Source organism: Haemorhous mexicanus, chromosome 1 (genome assembly GCF_027477595.1).
Source record: "Haemorhous mexicanus isolate bHaeMex1 chromosome 1, bHaeMex1.pri, whole genome shotgun sequence".
NCBI lineage: Eukaryota > Metazoa > Chordata > Aves > Passeriformes > Fringillidae > Haemorhous > Haemorhous mexicanus.
The window spans coordinates 144,385,811-144,404,083 of record NC_082341.1 but is presented as its reverse complement, the minus strand read 5'-3'; the positions used below and the strand labels follow the sequence as shown (position 1 = coordinate 144,404,083).

At 37.8% G+C, this 18,273-nt stretch overlaps 1 protein-coding gene across 4 annotated transcripts in view; it reads left to right on the top strand.

Moving 5' to 3' along the window:
• SAMD12 (sterile alpha motif domain containing 12) overlaps positions 1-18,273 on the top strand; it is a 184,396-nt gene that overhangs the window by 33,483 nt on the left and 132,640 nt on the right. For all 4 annotated transcript variants that reach the window (XM_059865685.1, XM_059865712.1, XM_059865693.1 and 1 more), the window contains exon 3: positions 12,329-12,458. In XM_059865685.1, the coding sequence (XP_059721668.1) occupies positions 12,329-12,458 (130 nt within the window). The remainder of the gene's footprint in view (positions 1-12,328; positions 12,459-18,273) is intronic.

Here is an 18,273-nt window from a genome sequence, read left to right as displayed (position 1 = left end):
AAAATTGCAAAGCAGATTTGTCAAGCCATTTGCGATTTTTAAGTTTTCTTTTGCACTTTTTTACTTTGTAGTTTTACCTGCTGTTTCTGGATAGATAAGAATAAGTTTATTTTTAAATTTAATGCTTCTTAGAAAGGTCTTAATTGAATCAGTGCAACTGTGAGTTTTACCTGGAGTCATTTATGCATCACTAATTGGATGGATATAAAAACCTGCATAAAAATGATGATTTCCTTATTAATGTGGTTGGAGTATTATTGGCCCTGTCTGTATATTTTATTATTCAGAAAATATGCCAGCTCTGAAGGAAAATGTGTTAAATGTGTTAACTGTTTAAAAATATCACTTGCCAAAGGCTGCTGTTGAGACAAAAGCCTTGATCTGGGCATCAGAACAGCATGGCGGACCTAATGGGAAATTTGAGATGTTTAAAGTTGTGTGTCTTTATGCTGTTTTCTTACAGAACATCAGCTACTTAGCCAAGAGTTAAATTTTGGCTTGTGAGATGAATTTGCCCCTGGAGTGAATCTTGAGAACTGCCTGCTGTTCACTGTCTGAGCTACTGGTCTTTCTGCAAACAGAAACTGAAGGATTAGTCTGAATTTTTAATGTAATCTTAAACTGCAATCAAATATTCCAGGAAAGAGAAGAGAACTGAGTTTTTTCAGAAATCTTATTAAAATACTTCCAGTTCTTATTTAGGGCAAGTTTGTCCTCCCTGGACATTAACTTAGTTATCCCTTCACAATCTCTCTCCAGAAAAGATTCAAATGTAGTCAACACATTAAAGCAGATGAATACTGTTCCTTATTATGCTTAATTTACCTTTCTTTAGCCCTTGTCTCACTTTCATCTGCTTATGTTGTAAGTTCCTCATATTGAGATCAGGTAGGCATAATATTTTTATTGAAAGCCTCTGTGCCACATTTTTGTGTTGTCTCATCTCACAGGTGCCTTCTCCAGGAAGATGTTGTTGGGACATTTTGGGCATATTTGGGTTTTATTTTTTAATGATACCTGGAACTGAAGATGCAAATCTTCACTGGCATTCCTGCCCTGCTTAGCCTCCCTGTGGTGCCAGCTGGATGTTCCTGGGTACATCCCATTTTCCCATGTGGGCTGGTTTCAACACCAGCAGGAAGTCAAACTCCAGAGCCATTCCCCATCCAGTAAAAGAGGGGCACAAAAGGAGAGACTATGGGTCTCCTATAGCAATATGCTAAAAGCCCAAAACAATGGAATAAGACATGCACAGTAACAACAGTATTAATAGCAAAAGGGCCTGGGCTTCATGGATCCCAGTGTGGGGGGTAAAAGGGTACTGTAGTGCTAAAGTTCTTTTTGTGAATATAGGACTTCATAAGGATGCTAAGCAAATACAGGAATTCCCTTATTAGGGAGAGAAGATTAGTTTCTCAAAAGTAATTAGCAATAAATTACATTGACATCAGAAGTGCTCTGCTTGTTTTGAAAAATAAGTGATGGATCTGCCCTGTAGATAATTTATTTGAGAAATCCATTATGACCTTCTATACAAAGGTATAGCAATGCTCATGCATGAATCAGATGGTTAGGCTAATCTGACTCTTCTGTCAACATCTGTCTTTTTTCCTCCTGTTTTTGCTAAATGTCTTATTTGGGAAGCAAGAGATTGACCTGTCAAGTCAGGCCCAGACCTTTTCTTACTTGTACTTACATACTATAGAGTTGTTCTCCTCAAAATGTATTTGGCTCAAGAAAACATAGTTAAGCATCAACTGGCAAAGCTTTCTAGAAAACTTTGATTGCTGCTGGGGTCTAAAATGCCTTGGCTGCTGCACCTGCCTTCTGCATATGAATGAGCCTATCCATAAAGATTGAAAGTTGGCATGGAAAGGTTATCCTACTTCTTACAGTGCAAGCCTCTTAATTGGCACATCTGCTGGAAGCAAAGGTGCCAAAAATGTGATTCACTTGGAAGGAGCAGACCTTGTAAGAAAGTCTGTCATTTAATAGGGATTAAGATCCTCTCAGGATACTGGATGTTCTCCTTGTACAAATGTACTGTTGTTGAGCTAATGGTGGAATCAACCTCACTACTTGCTAACACTGAAGTAACAGCTTTTATAGCTCTTCTCTTGTAGAAATGCTTCACTGTTTGTGTGTTTAAGATGAAAAAATGGACCATCTACCTCTGATATACACCAGCTATTAAAAAATACACAGTGTTGAGTATCTTCTCAACAGAATACTGTAATTATAAATGAAAGGAGTGAGGTGTGGCCAGTGCTGCACAGATTTATTATGCCAGGGAAATTCCATTAGTAAAGCCCCAAAATAAAAAATAATTAAAATTGTCAGAATCATTAATGACAACTCCCCAAACAAAGGTAATATTGCCTCAGCAAAATCAATATTATGCCATTGATGTGTAATTCTTTAAAAAGCATGTCACCAAAAACAACAAAACCCCCACTGACACTCTTAACTATATGTTTCTGAGGTCAGGCTTAGCTTGTATTTGAAAATATTTTGATTAGAATACCCTGAAGATTTTGATACTGCCAATGTTACCTGAAATCTCTGTAAAGACTAGGGTACTGCTCTGTACAACCTCTTTTTTCTCCCCCTCCATTAAAGACCTGTTTGTGTTGTAGCTGAATCCCTAGTAAAGGAAATTATTTTTATAAGCCTTAGAAAATTCTGCTATTAATCTCCACATCATAATTTTAATTGCCACATTTCAGTTCATAGCCATGATAATATGGATTATGTGAATATGAAACAAGTACATTTAGAACTGTCATGGTCCTGCTAGTTCTTCTCATTTTAGGGCAGCTTGTTTTGTGATTCATACTGCTAACAATTGGTCATTGAGCTGTAATTGGAAGGGTTCAGTTAAATGACTGAAGAACTGTAGATAAGGTATCATTAAATACATGTACTTATTAGTCAGATGTAGTCTTATGATTTACAAAACAAATGCAGGCTGACCAACTTCCTTGAACTCTTTTTACTGAATTTGCAAGTGTAAATTCAGGACTTTGTTCTGTCCTTCGGATCTCTACATTTTTAGGTCTTGATTTTAGCTGCTAATTTTTCTATAAGTAAATAAATCTATAAGGCAATAAGATTTTAGTGTATTATTTCTAAGTTTGTGCTAATTAAGCATTTTTCCAGTCTAGTTTGGCCAGTGTGTTTTGTATTTTAGGTAATAAATTCTTCTGTGTGACCATCTTTAAATAAGTGTGTGAGAAATTCTGAGAAAATCAGTGTACCTACTTATATACTTGTTTTGTATTTATTTTAATGGAATTCCTGATAAGCAGTCTTGGTTTAGTTCAACTGTAGATACAGCTGCCAAAGCTGTAACTTGCAGAGGTGCCAGAATTGGTTAAAAAAAAAAGAAAAAGTGGGAATGGAGACTCATTTGTAATTGTCAGTTTTGTAGTACAGGTAGATTTTTGAGTGTTTTTATTTATTTTAATTTTTATTTTATTCTAGACATGGAGAAAATATTTTTTACAAATACTGAACTTCCTCAGAATTGGAATTTCAGTTGCTGTGAAAGTATTTCAGAGTTCAGGAGAATCTGTTGGGAAATGGGGAGCTACATTTCATCACCATTTTAGTTATTGCATATTCCTCTTTGCTTTCCTGTATGTTCCTGAATGGATTTGAAGTTATAGCTCCATCAGGATGGGACACTCTCCTGTGACTAATCTGTGTCTGAAGAGAATATTCTGTGATGAAAACTTATGCCATGATTCTTCTTCACAGTGTGTGTAGTTCTTAGTCCTTGAGACAGGATAAAAAATGAGCTAAACTGCAAATTGTGTGTGCCATGTGGAGGATGAATGTCTCAAATTTTGATTTTTGCTGAGGTGGAAGGTCAAGTGCAGTAAAATCATGTGCTAGTAGTAAAATTAATTAATTGTTGTAAATTACTGTTCATCCAACACCACTAACTAAAATTCATTCTGTTTCTTCTTTGGCTGAATAGTTTTAGTAAGCAGGCTAGAGCAGGTCAAGGAGGAATCTTTTCTCTTCATAGCTGTACAAAGCAGGTTAGTTGGGCATCTGCTGTGTAAGCAGAAATTGTCTGTTCTCCAGATCTATGCAGGATACAGAGTAAGTTTCTGTTTGTAAAACAAGAAGAATTTGTATTTATTTGTGAAGACTGTAATCTGTGATATAAGGTAGTGGTGGTCAGAGCCAGATTTGGACAGGCTTGAATGGTCTGAGGTAGAGAAGGGGAATCAGAACCACATGAATGAAGAAGTGTCAAAGAACTGACATGCCTTGTGAGGTAGCAACCCCCACCTCAACAGAGCAACTCTTCCTCTCTTCCTTTTTTGTTTTCTCAGCAAATAGACAAAAGCAAATATTTAATTTTTGTGCTGGAAGAAAGCCACTGTGGTGAGTGAAAGGCTCTTAAATCTGACAAGATTAAAAATACAGGTTTTTTTTAATGAAGTGAATTTTAAAACATTATATACTTTGATTTGGATTTGGAGGTCAAAGCCTAAAATTGATGGTATTCTTGGTCCTACTTGTGATTTTGTTGTTGGCCTGTCTGTCCCAGTTGTGGCTTTCAGGATTTTTGATAGCAATTAGAATGATGTTAGGCTTTTGACAATGCTGAGGAGTGCTCTGTCTTATCCTTTCTCATTCTGACATTTCAGTTCTTCACAGTTTGCTGATAGTGCCATTGCCATTTTTATCAACACCTGTGTCAGCCAGCCATGATTCTTCCTTTCAGAGTGGGATATTTTATGGAAAGAGAGAGCTCTCATGGGAAATGTGTCACCTTATTTATCTCTGCCTGTTGTTTTGGTTCTGTCTTTATCCTGATAAAGGATAAAGCTCAGTGATATTATTTGGATACCTTTAGCCTTTCCTATTGGTGGTTATATTGGCGACAGCCTTCAGAGGGACTTAACTCCCTCTTACCAACTTCTTACTTTTCAGATGAGTCTTTTTATATTTCATAATTTGTTTCTCCTCCCCTCCCACCTCCCTCCCTTGCAGTCTGTTTGTAGTACACCTGTTTGTGGCACAGGTGCAGAAGGTGCTGGATTGGGTCAGTCCTGCTGTAGCTTGAAAGGCAGGGAAAGCCTCCCTCTGTTCAGTCCTTGAGAAGTGGTGGTGCTACATGGGTTTGGGACCCTGGGGTTTCTGCTTGTGCAGAGCTGGCTTTAAACACCACCAGGGCATTGTCTTGGCAGGGACAGCCCTTTATAGTCCTCTGGAGGCAACAAAAAGCAGCTGCTGGGTGAGTTGGGCCGTGGTGGTGTGAAAAGATAGAGAGACTCAGGAAGAGACAGGAGGCAGTGAGCCACTGCTGCTCATGTAGGAGGGAACCCTGTAGCAGTGGCATTTTTTTCTCTCCTTTTCCTTCAGGAAGAGGAAGGATAGGAACAGAAAATCTACTTTAGAGTACTTTTTACACTTTTCTTCTACCTTCCATGACTTCCCTGCCAGTCTCCAGTCTTTCCCCTACCTGGTCCTTTCTGGAGTGGTCCTGGTCCTGTTCACTGAGTGCTCAGAGCCCTGAGCTGCTGCTGCCCCAGTGTCCTCATCTCCTTCTCTAACTTTCTTCTTTCCCCCTCCCCCAGTACCAGAAGACTGTCACCATCTGTTCAGTGTCTGGATTTCTGATCCAATTCAAGTTTAAAACATTCAGTCTTTTATCAGCAATCTTTTAACATTCAATCTTATAAAAGACGAGCTGTCTTATAGTATTTTCTTTGTTTGTTTGTTTGGTAATAAACACATTTCCTTTGGTTTGTTGTTTTCATGTCTTCTTTGTATTAAAATTCTCAACAACATAGATGGGAACCCAATACAATGGAGATTTCAGTGGTTTTATGGCATTTCTTATTACTGTAATTTTCTTCTGTCTTTGCTGGAAAAATCTGTAAGTATAAACTATCTGACTATCTGAAAAATTTTATTTCTAAACCAAAATGTACCCTTTCCAAATTTTTCAATATTTTAAGATAACACATTCACAAGTGTGGTTCATTTTTTTTTCCTAGATGTAAAGCCACATTTATGTTAGCCATTGATTCTGAATTCTGTATAAGCAGTTTAATGTTGGAGAAGTAATTTGGAATATATGATATTTTCTCAGCTTTAGAAATATAACTCAAGCATGTTTTAAAATAAAATAATATTTTTAAAATTCTTACTTGGCATTGCTGCTCCTGCTGCTTCTTGTCATAAAATGATGAAGATATTGTTGTTAGTCTTGATTCTGGAGCAGCCTGAAAGATTTTCTAACTTAGATTGCTCCTGGAGCTGTGTAGTAAAGTTCCCTGCTTTATGTATCTATGTCAGATAAACAAAAAAATTTATTTTTGTAATTTTTAAATATATCATTGACCATTTGTACTTTGCTTGCAGGAGGCATTATGTTTTGGTTTAAGAAATATTTCCTTCTCTACTTGATGTATGAAAATTCCTTGCAGTCTCTTCCTCCGAGCACAGACATGTCAATGGTTTTCTGACCCATTTTAATGTTTCCTGCCCCAGCTGGCTCTGTATTATTCTTGTGACAGCCACCCATACTGCTCACTGTCCCTGCTAGGTCACAATGACCTTACTGCTTCTTTCCTTTGCTTGTCTCATATTGCCCCTTGCAACTGAGTCCCCTTTTCCCTCAAACTGCCTGACTGGGCTGACATAATGGTTCAGCATTGAGCAGTTGTGTCTGAAACACAGCTGGAAGAACCCACACTGCTGGTCTAATAAATTGTGGTCCTTCTCCTTGTAGCCTTGCCTTGCTTGTGTTCTGTCATATTTCCACCTGGAATAGACTTGCTTTTCTTCTTAGTCACTGGTACAGTGCTTTGTTTTGGATTCAGTGAGAGAATAATGTTGGTAACACATGGATGTTTTGGTTATTGCTAAGCTGTCCTTGCCCTGAGTCAAGGACTTTTCAGTGTCTCATGCTTTGCCCATGAGAAGCTGTAGCAGAAGCTGGGAGAGAGCATGGCCAGGACAGGTGACCTGAACTGGTGTGTTCCATAGGTTATCCATTTTTAGTATGAAAACACAGGTTTTTGTACTAAAAATGGATATCCTATGGAATATATTCCATTCCATAGGATATAATTTTTAGTATGAAAAGCTGAGTGGGAGTTGGCCAGTATGCTGGTTTCATCTTGGGTAGAGTTAATTTTCTCCACAGTGGCTAGTATGGGACTGTGTTTTGGGTTAGTGCTGAACACAAAGTTGATGATATTGAGATGTTTTTGTTATTGCTGAGCAGGACTTGCACAGAGCCAGGGCCTATTCTGCTTTTTATATGGTCATGATGGTGAGGAAATTGGGGGTGTCTGGGAGGCTGGGAGAAGACACAGCCAGCATGGGTGACCCAAACTGGCCTAAGGGAAATTCCAGACCATATGACATCATGCTCAGGATATAAACTGGGGGGAAGAAAGGACAAGGGAGGATGTGTGAGTGATGGTGTTTGTCTTCCCAAGTCGCTGCTACATGTGATTGGGCCCTGCTCTCCTGGAGATGGCTCAATAGCTGCCTGCCCCTGGGAAGCAGTGATATTAATTCCTTGTTTTCCTTTGCTCGTGTGTGTGGCTTTTGTTTTCCCTATTAAATTGTCTTTATCTCAACCCATGAGTTTTCTGGCTTTTACCCTTCTGATTCTCTCCCTGACCCCACTGGTGGGAGAGGGAGTGAGTGGCTGCCTGGGGCTTGGCTGCTGGCTGGGGTTAAACCACAGCAGCCAGAAGGAGCCAAGTCCTGGGGATGAGCTAGGTATTGCAGAGCAAGTGGTGAGCAGCTATACTGGGCATGGGGCATCACTTGTTTTACTGGGGGGTTATTTTCTTTCTCTTTCTTCCCTTCCTTTAATCACAATCATTAGTATCATCATCATTATTATCATTGCTACTATAAACATTAATGCTATTGTATTTTACTTTGTTTCACTTTATTAAACTCTTCTTATATCAGCCCATGAGTTTAACTTTTCTTATCTGGTTCTTCTCCCCATCCCACTGGGGGAGCAAGTGAGTGAGCAGCTGTGTGGTATTTACTTGCTGGCAGTCTAAACCGTGACAGTCCTTCGAACAACACGGCTGTAACAAAATTGGTTCTGCTTTGTCTTTTTCTAGTTAAACTGAAAACCCCAGAGCAGAGTCTCTCTAGATGTATATTGGAGCAGAATCTGCTCCAGTAATGCTTTCAGCAGTGCCTTTTTTTATCCATCTGTTTCATAAAAGAAACTGTGGGGTCTGACTTTGGGTAAATTTGAATGTAAATATGCATTGACCATGCTTACATGTCAGGATCGGTGTGTTGGCAAACCGGATGTTACAAACACTATGAGACAGCCTTATTCCAGCAAACCTGCAGCCCTGTTTGACTGGACACACTCATCTGCACAATCCCTGACTTTTGTAATCTGAGCAGGTTTGTAAATACACAAAATGTTAGAGTTGGAGAAGCACTTTCAGATAGCTTGTCTCAAAGTATGTAGTGTAGTTAAATTATGAGATTGAATCCTTTGTCACTCAAAAATACAAAGGCCCTTTCTTTGTGGAGTAAAATATGATAAATAAATACAAATAAATTCTGGTGAATAAATTGACCTTCAAAGCTAGCAGGCTTGGTAAATTGCACCTGGAAGGCTGAAGAGGTAACTTGTCCATCATTGCTTAGGAAGAGCAGGACTTGGTATACTGAATACTGAATACTGAAATACACTCTCTAGTAATGCACAGGCTGTAAGTTTTAGTTGTTTGTTTACTTATTTATTCTTGAGTTAGTGATGTTGAGTACTATCTTCCCTGCACCATGGAACAAAGAGAACATGAAATTTTGTCAAGTAGTAAATATGTTTTTTCTTCTTCTTGGCAGTCACTTTTAGATTTTGAGATACATGTAACAAAAGCTGGGTTTGGGCAATCTAGAAGAAAAAGTTTGTCACAAAATCCTGAAGAAACAGGTTTTCCTTCAAATATACAAGAAAATACCAGAATACAGAATACTGTGGACTTTTATTCTCATTACATCTATATCTGGCACAAGACTTGGCATAGCGTTTGGCAAGATTAAAACTAATACAGAGTTGCCAGCAAACAGTGATCTTAGGATGAGTTTATGTCAGGAAAATTGAAAGGAAGGCCAGATCAAAGGTATTTTTTAAAATACATTACTTTAATCAGTTTGGCCCTATTTATTGTCTGAGCTAATAAACAGAAATAAAAGAAAACATATTATGTTTTTCACCTGTCTAGGTAGTTCATATGTAGTTAACAGCAGGGGTGTCTTTTAGTAGGTATGTTTAGGGTACAGGTAATTTTCTTTGGATTTTGGGAGGTTTTTTTGTATGAGATCTAGCCTTCAGAGCAGGGAAGAAACTAAGCAATGAATTTTGTGTGAGGAAGGAATATTTTTAGGAGCCTTTCATTTGGAGCATCTGGTTAGAAAATATTTTGGGTATGATGTTCCAAAAATAAAAGTGAAGACATACTTTAGAACCATTGCTTCAAACCCCCTTTATTCTTCTAACTCATCAAGTCCTTAGAAAATTAAACCGAAAGTTTTTTATTGTCAATGTAAAAATGTTCTCTTTGGACTGTAGTTATAAGTGTAAATGTTTCTATCACAGTTCCAAACACTGAAGAAGTCAGCATGTATGCTTGCTGTGCAGTGATCTGTATATGGCACGGCATAAAAGCTACATTTGAAACCATCTTCCAGTTCTGCAGGCACAGGGCAATGTGTTAAATTTGTACTGTAATTGTTAATAAACTTGTATTTTGGATATTTAACATGACGGTGCTTAAACCTTTTAAGAGGACAATAGCTGCTCAACTGAAAAGTACAGCCTCTTGGTTTAAACAAACATTGGCACTGCTTGTGTACTTTCAGCTAGGAATAAATAGATTGTAAGTCCATAGCCAGCTGTATATATTTGCAAACAAATATTTATCATTTAAGCATTTTTGTGATGTACCAGAAAATCTATTAACCATTTATTTTTCAAGGACTGACAGACTAGTCTTCAAAAATTCCAATGCAAAAACAAAAAATCTTAACATTTAAGCAGTAACACATATAAAGATAGATAGTGAAGTCTTGAGCCTGTTGCTCAGGGATTTCTATGGAATCAGAGAGACTGCTTGTGTCACGTGGCTATTTTTGCTTGTTTATTTCTTTGATGTAATTTGTGGAGGACACCCATTTATATCTGTGGGTAGCAAGAAGTCAGTGAACTGATCACATAATATCGGACTCTTCACTGAAATTCAGTTTCTTCTTTGACTTAAATAGCAGTAACAAGAAGACCAGAGAAGTTTTAGGGCCCTTTGATCTCTTGAGTTGCATGAGGAGCTGGGGTTACGGGGCAGTTGCTCTCCTTACAGAGGCTTTGCCTTCTCCAGACCAGTGAGGGATCCTGTGTGTGTAGAAGACTGATGAGCTTGCTCAGAAAGGGCAGTGCTGGGGCGAGTGCTGTCCTGGTTTTTGTGCACCCTCAACACCTCTGGAAGTTTCTTTTTCTGTGAAGAGCAAGTCTGTCAGTCAAGCTTCTGTATTTTGGTGGGTGGCAGCAGCAGATGAGACCGATTCTTTGTGGTGGTTTTGTGCATTTTTATTACACCTCTAAATATGGATGATGCCTATTAGTGTGTTTAAAAGGAGATTCCTGTTTCTGATGAGTTTATTTTTCTTCAAACAAAAAAAGGCTGAGCTATGGGATGTGCATTGTATTATATATTCAACCATGATTTTCCTACTGTTTTTTCAACTTCTACACAAGCAATAAAAAAGAAATAGGGACAACTGGACATGAGAAATTCAAGGCACATTTGCCTGCTGGATTTTTAGGTCTGCCATAATCCCTGGCCCTAACTTACTATCTTTACATGACGTACTTTATGGATTTAATAGGACATGCAAAGCACTAGCTTGAAATTGCTTTGGTCTTTGAGGCTTCTAGTAATGAAAAATTTCAAAGCAACTTTTTGAAAGTCTGACAAAGTGCATCTGAGTAAATGCTGGGATAAACCCTGCCTGGTGACGTTGAGGGAGTCTGCCATGACTCCTAATGGAGAAGATGGGTTAAGATGACATAACTCAAATTTGTGCAGAGAAACTTCTCTTGAAACTTTTATACCACCAGGGAGCTGGAGGACAGTATTCTGCATGCATAGCATTGAAACAGACACTTTGATTTTATTCCCTAGACTCATTACTTGGCAAAATACGAAGTAAATGTATACATTGATGTTCACACCCACTTACATCAGCAGCGTCCAGTGAAACATTTATTGTTGCTAATACATGACAATCTGTTTAAAGTTTCTTTAGTCTTTTAGGCAGATCGTGTTGCAGGAAAAAAGAAAAAAGATTAAATCACTTAGAATTTTTTTTTTTTGTTTATTTTTTTGCCTACTTTGACAAGAGGTTTTAAATTCCTGCAGTTCAGGTAGCTTAGAACTCAGCATTCTTACACAGTTAAAAAAAGTGTATGAGCTAAAGTGAATTGTTTGATTAAATGAAATGTGACTTCATATATATAATAAGGCAATCAATTTATGAATATTTATTTATAAACTGGTGATCTATTAGAAAACTGAATTCTAAGGAAAGTATTAAACAGTGTTATTTTAAAAAATTATTACTTGTTTATAAGGGAGCAACTGATTGAAGTGGGAGTCCTACTTATTTCATGTAAAGGTGATTGTACAAAAGTTAAAGGTAAAAACAAAACAGAAAAACTATAGCTGCTTGTGAACATCATTAAATTAGGAATTTTGTCAGCTGAAATGTTCAGTATGAATCAATATCACCAGCTCCATGTCCATTGCTGTGTAGTCTCCTCTTCCCAGACAAAACCAGTCTTCAGGTTTGCTGGCACCAAAGGCCTTTGTTGCAAGATCTTCTGTCATTGTAGTTGAGGACCATGCCTGGCCAGAGGGTATTCCTGGTCTTCTGTGGTTATATCCAAACTGGGGCACAAATGTACAACTCTCCTGTGAGTTTGAACTACTCAAAGTGGGCATCTCTTATCCTTTGGCTGTAGTCATTGGTCACTCTTAAAACTATTTATTGAAGTGCAGTATGGTTCTGTGATGCAAGGAACATGAATGCAATGGAAAGTAATGTTAAAGAACATTCCACTGTGTGTGAGTCTTCTGTGAGGTACTTGAACAGCAGGGTCTTGTGTAATGGGATGGATGTTACTGGACATCTGTCAGAGCAGCTCCTGTTTTGCATTTAGTATTTTAATATCATATATGGAGTGACAGATTAATATTTCCAAAATTTGTGTGTAGACTAAACATCATTTCTGTTCTTCATTCTTTGTTCCTAGTCCGGGACTGTGAAGCTGACTAAGCCTGTGGCGTTATGGACCCAGCAGGATGTCTGCAAATGGCTGAAGAAACATTGCCCTAATCAGTATCAAATCTACAGTGAGTCATTCAAACAGCATGACATAACTGGTAAAGTATGCACTATCAGCAATATTTTACTTACTTAAAATGTGGTGAATTGTTTTACTTTGCTGTTAATAGATTGTGACTGTGCATCGAGGGCTTTTTGTTGAATGTGTGACTAGAGAGTTACAAGGTTTAGAGCAGAGGGAGTATTCCAGCTTTCAAAGGATATGATAAGTGATATCCTCATTTCTTTAAAATACAATTTCAGATAGTTCAGGGTCAATATAATAAGAAAAGAAATCAGTCTGTATGTGGTTAAAGGCCTCACCCTGTTCATTCCAAATAAAAAAAAAACAAAACCCAACCATTAAGAAACATCCTATGAGTAAAATGTAATTTATGTAAATTTTCTCTTTTACTGAGGTGTTTGACCTTGAATTCATATTCTTTTTTTTGTGCTTTTCCCCACTCTTAAAAAAAAAAAAATCTTTGTATTCTTATTATGTATTGTAGGAAGTGATGCCAGCTGAGCCCCTCCCTTAGACTGAAGCAGGATCAGTACAGCAAGTTCATTTCTGATGGATGTTTGTCTAGCTTTGTTCTGTAAATCTTGCAATGAAGCAGATTTTTTCATCTCTTTATTCCAGTATTTTATGGTTCTTAAAGTTAGTATTCTCCTAGGATCAATCTCAAATCAATCTGAACTATTATTTCCAGCCAAAAAACCTGATTTCTGTCCAAAATGTGGCTTGAGTACAGCCAGTCACTCTTTCGTACAGTCTTTCCTTCACTGTGCAGGGTGCTGCTTCTCAGTTGCACATACTTTCCTTCCCTTGTCTAAAAAATATTTCTTTGTTCTATCATGGTTACTCAACAAATACACATAGGACCTCCAAACCTTCAAAACTGGGTCTCTTTTCTTAAAAGACTATATTGAATGCAAAATTGTATTGTTTTCTTATTTACTTTGGAAATTGATATTGATCCTGTTGATCTGCTTGACTTACTAACTCCTGCTCAGTTTGCTGTAGTTGTCTTTTGGCTGATCGCTTTGAATTGGCATGAGTTTAGCAAATATAACTTGGGAGTTAAATAGCATTTTTGCTCATATACCAAATAGCAATTAATCTGCAATTAATTGTAAGTTTAATGTGGAACACTGACTTGTTCTCTGCAGTGGTGGTATACAAAACTGGAAACTGGCGTTCAGCCATTTAAGATTAAGCAGGAATTTGAGTTTCACATACAATCTCAGTCTTAACAATAAGTGTTGTTAACTATTGTGTGTTTCAGTCGCTGTTTGATCATGTACATGTGTACTGATCAAACAGTAATCCAATTTTGCCTTCATTCCTGTTGCTATTTTCTTTCTGATAATATGTGAATGATTGCAAACATGACAAACTGCCCATATTTGTTTACTATGTAGCCATGAGTACATGTACACAAATGTAAGAGGTGGTTTGTATTGGTTTGCTAGGTGTTAAGGTTTAGTACCATAACCATTGTGCCCATTTCCTCTCAGTCACCATCTGCTGAATGCAGTCTGTGGGAATTTAGTCTGTGTCTCCACCCATGTGTACAGCGCTGACTGCATCCAGAGCACTACCAGAAGAAAATGAAGCTATTTTAAAATATTTTCTAGTACTGCTCTACTATATTCTCTTTCTAGAATTAAGGCACTGTGAGATGAAGTTGAAAGGAAGACATTTTCATTTTAGCATAAACACTGATGGAAACTGTGGAATTTCATTGCAGATGTGCAAAACTTTGAACTTCATAGACCTCTGTGAAAAAGAGGAATTGAGATCAATCTTTCTTACTTTACACAAAAGAGGTATAGGGAAAATATTGGTACAAATCTGCAGGAAAGAACTTCAATTCAGCAACTAACAAAGAAGAAACACAATCAATATCTGTACAAATTTTATAAAAGTATATTGTGATAATATTGTGCGTGGAATCATTAACTCAGGAGGATATTTCCAGTGCTGTTGGTCCCCATGACTCTGATTTTTTGAAATCTGATAAAGGGAATGAACAGAGGATTTATGGCTCAGAAAAAGTAGAGCATGGAAGAAGCCTGGAAACTAATATGAAGATTAAGCCAAGGTAGTGTAACTGTTCCCAGATATGGCTGTGGAAATCTGATGTGATTGTTGAAAATTTCTCAGGAGTTAATGTGACTTTACAGGCTGTTCTGAGATGGAAAAATATTATGGAAAAGTTCTTGAAGAAAGTAACATGAAAATGATATTTAAACATTATTTGAAGATAAAATCTAAGGCATGGTCATAAGCCAGGAAGATAATCTTGAGCAAATATATCTAACAGTTGTTAATATAGATATTGAGAAGTGTGGCTTGTACTTGAGACTCTTGCTGATTACATTTTATTGAGTTGTGGACAAATATGAAACCAAAACTATCGTTTTTTTTGTGGAGATTTATACCTTTTGACTACTTTTGACAAGGGGCGGCTGCAGATGTATAAGAAAAAATTCTTCATCTGGAAACTTACCTAATAAGAAAAAAGATCTTCATATTAACAGTGATCTTGAGGACATCATGGGGTGGGCAGAGTGTACTCTCATCAGATTTGCAGATGACAGCAAATTGTGGGTACCAGTCTATAGATTCAAGTAGGGATAATCCATAGGGATCTGGGCATGGGGACCAGACACTGGCAGGAATGCATCAATAGGACCCTTATGAAATTCAGCAAGGACAATTGCAAAGTTGTGCCGCTGGGAAGGCTGAGGCTCTTGCAGCCCACTGAAACTGGAGCTGACTGGCTGGGAAGTGGCTCAAGTGAAGAGGACCTTGATAGTCAGGAAGACAAAATGAGCCAGTGTTGTGCCTTGCAGCAAAGAAAGCTGTCACTATCAACAGGAGCATGGTAACCTGATCAAGAGTTATTCCCTTTACTCTGTACTTTACGTAGACTACAGTTCTTAGATCCCCAATTCAAGTCGGGCTGAGGGCTGCAAAGATGCCCAGGGCTGGAGCTCTTGCCATGTGACCAATGGAGTGAAGGAGCTGGGCTTGTTCAGTCTGGGGGAGAGGCAGCTTGCCAGCATGGGATGGGGGCAGTAGCAGCAGCTCCCACTATACAGAAGGATTTGTCAAAAAGATGGAACCCAACCCTTTGCAGTGATGTATGAGAGACACGAGGCTGAGGCTGAAAATAAGGTGAAGCTTTCTTTCCCTTTGAGGACTTTAAAGCTTTGGAATGGGTCACTCAGTTTCTGTTCTGGGAAGGTTTCAAGCCCCAGCTAGATAAAACCTTGAGAAACCCAATCTGATCTCATAGCTGACCTTGTTTTAACTGGAGGTTGGACTAGAAATCTGCTGCGGTCCCTTCCAGTCTGAATTCTTCTATGGTCCTATGATTTGCTGAGTACTTACTAAGTACCTCAGAACCAGCCAGTGAAATGCATTTTGCAGCCAGTTAGGGAGAATTAAATATGGAATAGTCTAATAAGAAACTGTGAGACTTTTAATACATTAGGTCCTTGGATTCAGAGAGTGGAGTATGTGGTTTACTTACTCAGCAACAGGTGAGAAGTATTTTTAAGGTGCTGAACCCAAAGACAAAGTAGAAAGAATTTGAAGCAGTTATACTGAACAAGATATAAGGGCACCTGACAGGAATTAGCTGTGGTGGGAAAAATAAGAAAAGGGAAGAAAAGAAATGACGGTGGCCTGTACAACAAAGAAGGCAATGCCATGGAAGGGTCATGTCACTAGAGGCTCTACAATGGATTTTGGCATTTACACCAGTGTGAGGAGACATAAAAAGTTGCACTGACCTGCCAGTTTTTATACTGGTATATTCCTGGAGATAAAACTGAGAAAAGGACCTTGCTCTGTGTGCATTTGTGACTTTGAATTTGCTGGGCAGCAGTACTTTTAGATGACTGGTGAATTCTAGAGAGATGAGTTCTTTGATGGTCTTACACTGTACCATTGAAGCAAATGAAGATTTTTCCAATGTCTCAGCATTAACAGGAACAAGACTGGGCATAGAATGACTAAGGAATAACTACTTGGGGATAAATGGTCCATTGACAAAGTAAGAAGGCAGATGTCTAAGTAATTGTTTATGGATGTATGATTTAGAGGGAGGGAGGCAGGCAGGAAGGAAGGCAGGAAGGAGGGAATGTTCAAGTTTTGTTTTACACCATGTTCCCCAGTGTGCTAGTGCATGTCTTCAGAGTAAGAAGTTTTAATGCTATGATCATTAAACAAGCCTCATTCTGTCAAAGTAATACCCAAGAGGTACCTTGGTCCAATTGAAGAAATTTGGTAGGAGGTACTTGAAAGGACTTAAGCCTTTTAAAATTAAACTTTTAAGAAGGAAAGGAACAGGACTCAAGAAAATCTTATTTTAGTTTTAGAAGAGACCAGGACTTCTGAATATTCATTAAATACCAAATGGCACCTTGGAAAATGAAATATTAATTGATACTGAAAACCTGCTGCAAATAGTCTTAAAATCTGCTCATTCTAGATCTTCTAAAAATGCTTGCATTAAATGAGCTTTATTGACATAAATAAGCTTTATGACATGAAATTCATATAAAATCATGCTTTCAAAATCAGCATTGTTTAATTTTTTACTTCAGTAATATATTTATATATTTATATATTTATATTTATATTTATATTTATATTTATATTTATATTCTTTATATTTATATTTATATATGTTAGCATTTATCATATCAGATGAAATGTTCAAGTTATTTAGTGTTTTAATGAAGAGATAGTCTCATGGTTTAAGACACTACACTGGAATTTGGAGATATCTTGTCTCTATTTCAGTTTACTCTGGAAATACACTGGAAGTTTACTTTAGAAGCATACTGAATCCTCAGGGTCTAAATTATTCTCTCACTATACAGAGAAAGGGTTTTTTTAAATCAAAGTGTTCACAGATATCTTTCCAATTTTTAAAACATATATAATTTATTTCTGCCCTTTGTTTCATGGGCCTCAGGTGAGTTTTGTGGTGCAGCCAGTGCAGTGACTTGGGGATGAAAGGTGTACAGTGGACTGCAGGGGCCTGTGTTTCATTCCTGGCTCCAGGACAGGAAGGGTGACCAAAAGCAGGTGGGTTTATTTACTGTGGTGAGACCTCCTGAACATATTCATCGTTTGCTGTATGTTTTGGTTGATGGACAACAGAGATAAAGATTGCAGTGTTGTTAAATATGTTGTGATATGTGTATAAAAGATGCTAGTTGAGTCTGCCAAGCCTTCCTGTTAACAGGTCTGTTTCATTTGGAACAACTGCTGGTCACTTCCTGGCCCTTCCCTTGGCAAGTGATACCAACATTATCTTTCATCCTTCCATTATTGATGAGTATTACACTTACTCAAAATATCTCTTGTGCCAATGATATAACACAGCTAATGTGAGGCCTGATGCAAGAAGCAAAATGAGGTCTTCTGTAGTGGCCTTTGTAGGTGTCCCCCAGCTGTTTCCTTGAGAGTCTTCTCACAAATCCTACTGTTGTTACATTGCAGAAGACTGCATAAACCAGCACCTTTTCTTAGACTATCTCATTGGACATTGTTTTACTGTCCCTTAAAACCTGTCACAGCCTACTTTAGGTTGTTATTGGTAGAGACGTGTTTATGATCAGCTGGGGGACTGATACCAAGCAGTGAAGGTCCTGGGTCAGTGTGTTGTAGGAAAAGTACTTAAAGCTCCTTTAAAAAATTATTAAAGTATATCTTTGCTTTGTCCCAAACTTTAAAAAGTTTTGAGCATTCTTCATTCAGCACTGTCATATATCTCAGAAAGAACCTTCATTGTGTCTAAACTGAGGGTACTTCCAATAAAGTATTAGTTACCTTCCTTGTTTTGCATG